We start from the raw sequence: 10,428 nt of genomic DNA, 5'->3' as shown, positions 1-10,428 counted from the left end.
TATACTCCAATAAAGATGTTAAAAATAAATAAATAAAATAAAATATAGGGTATTAGTAAAAAAAAAAAAAGATATTACGTAATTACTGACTATATTCCCCCCACTGTACATTTCATACTCACGACTCATTTACTTTACAACTGGAGATCTGCACCTCTTAATCCCCCTCACCTATTTCTCTCCCTCCACCCACACCCCACCTCCCCACAGAAGTCTGTTTTGAAGATATCTATGGCTAGAAAAACTCTTGCCCACAAGCACAAGGAAACATTCATCATAGCAGTGTTTATAATAGCAAAATATGCAAATAGCCAACATGTCCGTCAATACAATATTTTGAAAGGGATACTGTGGATAAATAAATTCTTTAAAAATCTGGGGCAGAAAATAACACAGGAAAGGTTAGTACTTCATAAATCCAAGTGGAGGGTACATGAGTGTTCTGGTCTATTATTCTCTGTACTTTCTTCAAGTTTGAAATATTTTATGGGTTTTTCTTTAAGTTTATATCAGAAGCAAAGGACACAATTTCACCTTATCACACTGTTCTCTGAACTAGAACACTAGAATCCACTATCAAAATAAGAAGTCAAGGAACTAGAGAAGAGTCACAATGATATAAGAATATGAAAGGGGACAATTTTCAAAAGTAAGCTCTAAAGAACTAAAGAGGCACAGCAGGGTTCCATGAAAACAACTATTGAGCAAAAGGAGAGAAAAGAAGAGCAACTGCCAGCAAGTGGTGGTCCAAGACCAAGGACTGGGGGTTGGGGGTTGGGGATGGAGCAAGCAAAGACGAATTATCTTGTCAAAATGTCGCAAGACAAAAATGAGGGAAATGGGGCTTCCCTGGTGGTGCAGTGGTTGAGAGTCCGCCTGCCGATGCAGGGGACACGGGTTCGTGCCCCGGTCCGGGAAGACCCCACATGCCGCGGAGCAGCCGGGCCCGTGAGCCATGGCCGCTGAGCCTGCGCGTCCGGAGCCTGTGCTCCGCAACGGGAGAGGCCACAACAGTGAGAGGCCCCCGTACCGCAAAAAAAAAAAAAAAATGAGGGAAATGAAATTAAATGTCATCCTGTCATCTCAGGGTGGAGAGAAAAGATGTACCAATTTAGCAGCAAAGTCTCTCAAGTGAATAGCTGACAAATTATTAGCACATAAGGCAAACAACAGTCTCTCCAGCCCTCAGATCTTCCAATGTCCATCTGAGATGGGCAGTCAGGGTTTTGATCATGCTGCAGCCCCTTTGTACCCTGCAGCTCCAAGGGGCAGTGCTGCCGGGCTCCACATCAGGGACCCATTTAAACCCAAGTCCCACCTCCTTTGATTCTTCTCTGTCTTGCTGGCTGATCTTCCCCCATCTCTGAACCTAGACTGCAGGGGGTGGGTGGGGAAGAGAATACCATACTCACTTTGTATTCTCCCCTATCTTGTTTTTAAAACTTATGGTTTGAGACCTCCAAGCCCCTTTTTAACTATCACAAATGCTCTCTCACAAAACGAATCTTACCATATTCCTAAGAACACTTCAGATGCCTTTTCACCATAGAATCTCTGCAATCAAGGAAATCAACAATCCACTTCTCAGACACCAGGTGAGGCATCACAAACATATACAGAAGACTTTTGCTCAGTAACAGAGTAGGAGACTATGGTAGGCAGCTTCTAAAACGCCACCCCCCCGCCCCGTCATACTAGACTCTTGGTATTCACTTCCTGTACGATCACGTCCTCTTGAGCGTGCGGTGGATCTGGTGACATGCTGCTAATGAACGGAATATGGCAAGTGATGGGACATCACTGCTGTGCTCAGGGTATGAGGGACCGTGTCTTCTGTCTTGCTGGCCCTCTTTCTCGCCCACCTGCTTGCTCACTCTGATGCAGCTAGCTGACATGCTGTGACATGCTGTATGGGGAGGCCCACAAAGGAAAGAACCTACAACAGCTCATAAGGAACTGAGGGGTTTCTGCAAAGAACTGAATCCTACCAACAGCCACATGAATGAGGTAGGGGGCGGAGCCTTGAGAGGACTGCAGTCAGTCACATGATCCAGCTAAGTGCAGAGCTCCAGGATCCAGCTAAGCTGTGCTCAGACCCCTAATCCACAGAAACTGTGAGATAATAAATGTTGTTTTAAACTATTAGGTTTGGGGGTAATTTGTTCTGCAGTAATAGAGAACTAATACAGAGATCAAAAAGCATCTCCCTTAAGTGACTGCAATTGAGGCCCATCTGAAGACCTAGGATAGTCTCTGTTTGAAGTGCTTTGTTGTTGTTGCTCTTTAATGTATCTGTGAACTATTCTTCTAGTCCAGAGATGGGAGACAGACCAGCATTAGCATTCTGTACCATCCCAGCGAGTGATGAAAAACCAAGAGAAAGATGTGGATAAACCTTGAAGCCATTATGCTAAGTGAAAGAAACCAGGCACAAAAGACCACTTAGTACAATTCCATTTATATGAAATGTCCAGAATAGGCAAATCCATAGGTTACCAGGGGCTGGAGGGACTGGGTAAAAATGAGATTAACTGCCAGTGGGTACGGCATTTCCTTCTGGAGTGATAAAAGTGTTCTAAAATTGATTCAACCCTGTAAATACCCTAAAAACCATTGAATTATACATATTAAATGAGTAAATTTTATGGTATGTGAATTAAAGCTCAACAAATTACACCTCAATAAAACTTAAAAAATTAAAAAAAATACAAGAGCTAGAGTTAGTAAGTATACAGGAATCAAAATTCTCAAATTTTTTATCAATAAGAAAGAGAGGCTATTCTAGTTCCAAGTATCTAACAGACACAAAACTTAATACTGCTAAATCAAGGACTTCCCTGGTGGCGCAATGGTTAACAATCTGCCTGCCAGTGCAGGGGACACGAGTTTGAGCCCTGGTCCAGGAAGCTCTCACGTGCCGCGGAGCAACTAAGCCCGTGCGTCACAACTACTGAGCCTGTGCTCTAGAGCCCGTGAGCCACAACTACTGAAGCCCGCGCACCTAGAGCCCGTGCTCCACAACAAGAGAAGCCACTGCAGTGAGAAGCCCGCGCACCGCAACGAAGAGTAGCCCCCGCTCACTGCAACTAGAGAAAGCCCGTGCACAGCAACGAAGACCCAATGCAGCCAAAAATAAATAAATTTATAAATTTATAAAAAATATATATATGTTGCTCAATAGAAATAAAAGAACACAGTTAAGTCACCACTGTCACACAGTGCCCTCTTCTGCATTTAATTCTGAGCCCTTCACTCACAGAACAGAGTGCACGTGCACCAAGAGCTCCGCCTCTGTGTCTACTGCTGCTTCTCACAGAGCATGGGGACCCCAGGGCCCAAACAGCACCGATGACTTTCCACATCCCAAAGCATTCATCTGCAGTACAATGAAGACCTTACACTGGGCCACACTGGACAAAAGATTCAGAACCCCAGAAGGATAATTCTGCCACTTTCTTCTACTAAAGGGACATTAAAGGGACATAAGGAAGCTGCGTGACCACAAGCTGTTCTGACCGTGCTCAGAGTACAGGTTTGGCTGTGTGGGCAAATCCCCAGCACTATGTCAGGAGAGACATGACTGCGCCCCTCATCTGCATCAGAACAAAAGATAGCTCCCACGAGTTCCACTGAGAGGCCACCATCCACCCTGTCACCAGTGAAGTGGGCCTGCTCTGTGACAAGGACAAGCCAAGAGATCCCTCTTGCAGGGTCAAGAGGCCCATGGCAACTCAAAAACTTGAATCCAGAGCAAGAAAACAGCAAGTAGGCTAAGAATGATGTGTAACTGACAGTAACAATCTTTGTCATCACTGGCACAGACGGCACAGCAAAAGCTGGAAGTGAAAGGAAACGAGAGGTTACAAAACAGAGGTAATAGTCTGGAAAAACTTTGGACAAAATTTCATTACCCTCCAGGTCTTGCCTGCACAAGTAGAGACTGGTTCTCATCACACCAAAAACAAATTACATATTGTAGGTCAGCAGCCTGCCCTATGGAAGGGGTGTCTGAGAGGGAGTCAAGAGGCTTTATACCCAATTCTGAGAAGCTGTGTGAACTTTAGACCTCCATCTTTCCATTGAAAAATTGCAGAAGACTATCTAGTTCAAAGGCTCTCTGTGATAAATGTAATAGAACTTGGGGAGGGAGATTTCCAGTTGCTTGGTGGAAAAGCCATTAAAATTATAATATGTTTTTTAAATCTCTCATCTTTCTTCTTTTTCCATTCAAAGTATTGTAGAAAGCAAACACTGCCTGTATCACTTTTTTCTTCCTCTACCTAAAGAGTCACCATTAACAAATAAAAGCCATAATACACACGTATCTATTCAATGGCTGTCCAGAATTTAAGAACATTATCAACTATACCGATGATCACACTGCTGATCCCTAGAACGTGCATGCTTATCTGTGCTCACTGGATAGGATGAAATGTACAGAGAACAAAAAGTCCATCTCACCCAGAACATTCTGTTTCTTCCTCAATCTTTTTATCAGAGACCCTCAAAACAAACAAACAAAAAAAACCAGAGTGGTTTCTTCTACCCCTGACCCTATGTGGCTTCATGAGCAGGTTGAAATGCATTTAAAAAATAATAATATACAGTGTTTATCCTAACTAGGACCCTCAAAACAATTACCAAGGTCTGAAGCAAAGAAAATAAATTTCAAAAATAATGAGCTAAGCCAAGGAGGGAAGAGGGAAAAGTTAAGAAAAGAGGAAGGGAGGGCAGGGACACTTGAGAATAATTTTAGGTACCTCCAAAAAGAAGAACAAACAGGCAGAAGTGCAAAGAAGAAAAAAGGGGGAAAGGCCTGAGGAGCTTCAACTAAGCATAACTAGGTGAATAACAGCTATTTCAGAAGAAATAAACTGTTAATAAAAAACAGAAACATTTGCTGCTGGTGTAGTAAGGATCACAGTAAAATGAGGAAGAGAATTAATGCATCAGAACAAACCAGTCTAAACTAGACTCTCACTAGACTACAAAAATTAATGGTAATGTAAGACTTGAAGAAAACAAACACCAAGATCCCACTTCTGAAGAGAACTATAAGTCTCACATTTAAAAAGCCAGAAACATGGGAACCACATCAGGAAAATAAAAGAAGTACAGCCCCAAGATCATCACGGCATCAGGCATGGATTTGGAGAAGGACCAGAGAAGGTATCCTCGGGACATGAGGCTCAGAGAAAGACCACTGGACACCAATACTCCAAGTCTTTAAACTTCAAAACAAACCAGGGTCCTAAAACCTACCAAAAAGTAAGGGAAAATGAAACAGAAGAGAATACAAAGGTAACTACCTAGTTAACTGTTTTTTCTCAAGTGCAAAAACAAAACTGTTGAACCTGGGAGGTCTGTAGGAATCTGGCCACATCTTTACAGCGGCAAAAATATAGGACAAAACAGAGATATGGTTGTCAAGAGACATACTTCTTAGAAATCAGTGGATAAATGGACTTACAAAGGGCAAGGTTAATAACATTAAATAAAAACCAATCTTGGGGAGGAATAGGAATTGAACAAGTAAGGGAAGCTAGTGCTCGCTATCAAAATGCACACATAACATAACCGCAGTTACAACAGTTATTGCTTTATGTAGAAAATACAAAAAATTGTTAACAGTCCACCTAAACCAAAGTCTTAAATAAATAATAAAATATATTGGAAATTCCCTGGCCATCCAGTGGTTAGGACTCGGCACTTTTACTGCCGTGGCCTGGGTTGAATCTCTGCTCGGGGAACTAAGATCCTGCAAGCCATGCGGCGCAGCCAAAAATAATGATGATGATGGTAATAATAATAATAATAATAAACATACATTAAAATATAGGAAATAGAACTACTCAGTATGTTAGGTATCACTTTAACGGTTGTTAAGGAGTTTCACTCAAATAATAAATTATTAAGTAGGTAAGTAAATGCATTGGGATATAAACAATCCAATATTGTCTCTAATCTCAAGTGGCATAGAGTCTAGTAAGGGAGATTAGTCAGGATATGTCTAGATAAAAGGGATAAATGCCATTAGTAAGGTATAGCTCAAGAATTATGGGAGCTGGGGGGAAAGATCACTTCCGGTGAGGGATTCTGGGAAGCTTTCCTGGAAAAAGTGGCATCTGAGATGCGCCTTGGAAAATGGGTTGGAGACTCAGATCAACCCATATGGAAGGACTGGGGGAAAGAGAGTCTGGCATGGACCTGAGCAGAAACTCATAAAGGTCACGATGCACATGAAAAATAGCAAGCGCTTCAGACTGACGGCAGTTTACACTGCATGATCAGTAAGGCTAGAAAGTTAGGTTGGAACCAGATCACACGAGGTCTTAAGTATCAGGCTGTGAAGTTTGGTCTGGAACAAGGGAACTAGACAAAGAATAACCTTATAGTAATGTGTACAACAGACAGAAAATGCCTGAACTAACTATGGTGATGGCAGTAGGAATGGAGTGGAGAGGACCAATCCAAAGGTAAAAACCAACATGACTTGATTCATCAAAGGTTTACTATGTACTGATTATCTGCCCAGCATCAAAGGAGCTCCCAGGGGTACAAAAATAAGGAAGATATATATTTCTGACCTAAAAGGATTAAGTAGGGGAAAAAGCAGAGAAGAGTCAATGATGACATCAAAGTTTCAATCCTAGAGAAAAGAGCAAGAAGGGAGTACCATCAACAGCACACAGAAACGTGGGTGAAGGAACAAATCAGCAGAGGCAGCTAAATACGGAATGTCTATTCTGAGCCTCTGGTACCAGCAGGAAATCTAACCAAACAACAGAACCCCAAGGGTAGGTGGAGGTGGAGGGAGGCCAGGACCAGAGAATGATCATGGAAATGACAGGTATGTCATTAGATTTTATTAAACTACTAAGGACAAGTTCTTGAATGGGGTTGGAAGGATTAAATGAAGAGAGTGGGACAAGAAGGAAACCAGTGGCACGAAGCCTAAGGAGAATTTCAAGAAGGGGAACAATAACAAAACCAACAGGTTGTACAGCGTGAGAATCTCTAGGAGGTTAAGGTTAGCGGGACCCTCCGAGGGCAGCAAGGTTTTTAGGAAAGTGAGTGGTCAGGAACGAAGATGCTGGGCCAATCCTTAAGAAGTCTGGTAATCCAGGGAGGGAGAGAAGCTTCAAAAACAGCAGAAGCTAGAAAAGGTCCTTTTCTTTGTGCATCATTTTTTGCTACTTTTTCCTTTTTAAAAAAAAAAAGAGGAAGTCAACATAATTATTGGCTGTGAGAAAAAAATTAAGTGGATGTGAAATATTAAAGCAAAAGAGAGAAAGAGGATTAATGATGAAGCACAAATGAGGGACCAGTATTAAGATTATAAATGACAAGTCTAGTCTTGGAGAAGAGAGACAATTCTTCCTGAGATTAAAAAAAAAAAGAGAGTAAGCAGTATTGTTTTTAATAGAACAGTGCTCACACATGACTTTCTCAGTAAAGTACGAAGCAACAGCTTCAGTGGCGATATCAGGTTTATAGTTCATATATTGGGGAAAAGATGAGACGAGGCACCATGGACACTAGGATACAATAACAATTAGATTTTTTTTTAATTCCACGAGGTTCATAAGAATATAAGAAGGCAAACCTCAACCACAAACTTCCTATTGGGGTGAAATAGAAAAAATAAATGCTGAGAAGTGGCTCAGTTAAGGAAATACTGATGTTAAAGTTTTTAGGAAACAAAAATTAAATAGGCAAACTGAAGGCATTCAGTCAAATGCCCCTTAGATAGTTTAGATTGGTTTATCATAAGCAGATATTGCTTATTCAAAATTATAAGGACACTTTTAATTTTAAAAAGACCTAGTTTTTAAAGCACTTCAAGCTTCAGGTTCCACAGGAGCAGAGACCCTACCTGGTTTTATTCATCTAGTACAGGGCCTGGCTTAGAGTACCTTCGCCATAAATATCTGTTAGATGTTGGCTGACGTTTTATATAGTCCCACAAAAGCTACATGAAGAGAAAGACAGCACAGAATAAGCATGCAAGGTGGCAGAGGTTTACAGTGAGTTGAATGGTGCCCCTCCACGCCCCAAATTTGTCCACACCCAAATCTCCGGAACCTGTGAATGTGACCTTATTCGAAAAAACATGGGTCTTTGCAGATGTAATTAAGTTAAGGATCTTCAGATAAGATCACGCTAGATTACCCAGGGGCGCCCTAAATCGAGTGACAAGTATCTCCTTGTAAGGGGGAGAGGACACAGAGGAGCAGACCATGGCTAGATTACCCAGGGGCGCCCTAAATCGAGTGACAAGTATCCTTGTAAGGGGGAGAGGACACAGAGGAGCAGACCATGGGAAGACCAAGGCAGAGACTGGAGTCACATAGCCACAAGCCAAGGGAACGCCTGGAGCCATCAGAAGCTCAAAGAGGCAAGGAACGGAATCTTCCTTAGAGCCTTCTGAGGGAGCACGGCCCTGCCGCCACCTTGATTTCAGACGTCTAGCCTCCAGAAACTTGAGAGAATAAATTTCTGTTATTTTAAGCCACCCTGTTTGTGGTAATTTGTTATGGCAGCCCTAGGAAACTAATAAAAGTTTCGTATAGCTATACAAATTATAATACCAGGTTAAATGGGCTAATTTTCCCTATAAGACAAAAGATCACAGTAAGAATTTCATAACAGATAATGGATGAAAGGGCCATCTGTGCAAAAGTGAGCAAAGCTGAAGTTTCTATTTAGATAAACAAAGCATAGATATACGCAAGGCCGCCACATAACAGTAAAATATATAATAAATAATAACAATACATTGTATTGGTAGATTATAAAGAAGAGAGATAATAATTGCAAGTGATGACTAATTAATTAGAATACTAATAAAAATACTACAAACTTAAGAAATTCAATAACAAAACAAAAACAAAGGAGTTGCAGCAGTATTATGAAGTATTTCAAACATACAAAAAAGATTAGAATAGTAAAATAAATATTCTTTACCTAATACCCAGTCTTAATAAATCTTAACATTTGGTCAAACGTACTTCTGAATTTTTTTAAAGGAATAAAATATTTCAGATACAGCTGAAGCCTCTATAGACCTCCTACTTGGCCTTGATTCTCCTCCTCCCTCCCACCTCAAAGGTAACCACTGTTCTAAAGTTGAGTCTATCATTCCCATGTACCTGTTTATACATAATAGATTATTTGATATATTTAACACTTGCATACATAGCAATTTGCTATACATTTATTCTACACTTTTTTGTTTTACCCAACATATTTTTTGAGACTTATTTCTGTTGATGCACACAATTCTAGTGCATTCATTTTAACAGCTATTATAACTCTCCTATGAATGGGCATTTACTTTGTTCTTTAACTTTTGCTATAACAAACAATGCTACAAGGAACTTTCTTGTACATATCTCCTCATACATATACTAGAATTCCTCTAGAGTACAGTCCTAAAAAAGCAATTTTACTCAGTGTTCTTTCTTTTTAAAAACTCTTTTCCTTTGGTAAATAACCTTTATTATAGCATAACAGTATTCCCATATTTAGCAGACGAATCTGACTGGAGATATCCTTATGATGCTTTCTGTGGAAAAAGACTAAATTCTGTATTAAATTCTGTTCTGGAAATTCCCTGGCGGTCCAGTGGTTTGGACTCCATGTTTTCACTGCCAAGGGTCTGGGTTCAATCCCTGGTCAGGGAACTAAGATCCTGCAGGCTGCATGGCACAGCCAAAAAAACCCACCAAATTCTGTTTTAAGTCATCTCAGAATACCTGGTTAGCAAAGACATTTGATGCAAAAAGCAATACATCTCATTAATGAGAAATTACCTGTATAATACTTTTAGAAGACATAACTGCCTGATTATAGAATATGCGGCCAAAGTGATCTCGATCTGGAAATACCTCTGCTTGTCGAGGTAAGTTTGCTCCTCCCGAATCAACTGAAGAGAAATAAGTACATCTCAATGAACAAAACGTGCTACACACAGGAAGACTTACCTCAATGATAACATCAGTTCTTAACTACATTTGCAAAATACTTGCCCTATCTTTCTAAACTCTTCTACAGCCTCTTTCTCCAATCCTTCAACACAGCCCCCCAAAATGTACTGTTTTCTTCAAACACATTAGGCTCTCCTACCCCTGTGCAGAATTATGCTTGAAATGTTTAGGACATTCTCTCCCTTGAGGATTAGCCGCAGAAACACCAAAAATCCTTAACCAGTTCAGATAAAATTGGATCTTTCTCTCTTTTAAAACAATCTGAAAATCATCTACAGAATTCATGTGATAATTTTATTGCACATTGCCTCTGGTACTCTTTTTACTGCAGATTACAGTGGTGGATAAGAATGTCAGCTGAGTTCAAAACAGAGCTTCGGGGCTTCCCTGGTGGCGCAGTGGTTGAGAGTCCGCCTGCCGATGCAGGGGATACGGGTTC

General features: G+C 40.8%; 1 protein-coding gene across 1 annotated transcript in view; it reads right to left on the bottom strand.

Moving 5' to 3' along the window:
* MCCC2 (methylcrotonyl-CoA carboxylase subunit 2) overlaps positions 1 to 10,428 on the bottom strand; it is a 74,396-nt gene that overhangs the window by 42,621 nt on the left and 21,347 nt on the right. The window contains exon 6 of the mRNA XM_007129966.4: positions 9,816 to 9,928. Coding sequence (XP_007130028.2) covers positions 9,816 to 9,928 — 113 coding nt within the window. The remainder of the gene's footprint in view (positions 1 to 9,815; positions 9,929 to 10,428) is intronic.

This window comes from Physeter macrocephalus, chromosome 8 (genome assembly GCF_002837175.3).
Source record: "Physeter macrocephalus isolate SW-GA chromosome 8, ASM283717v5, whole genome shotgun sequence".
In the NCBI taxonomy this organism is placed as follows: Eukaryota; Metazoa; Chordata; class Mammalia; order Artiodactyla; family Physeteridae; genus Physeter; species Physeter macrocephalus.
The sequence above is the reverse complement of the archived record's forward strand: the minus strand, read 5'-3'. Positions and strand labels throughout refer to the sequence as shown.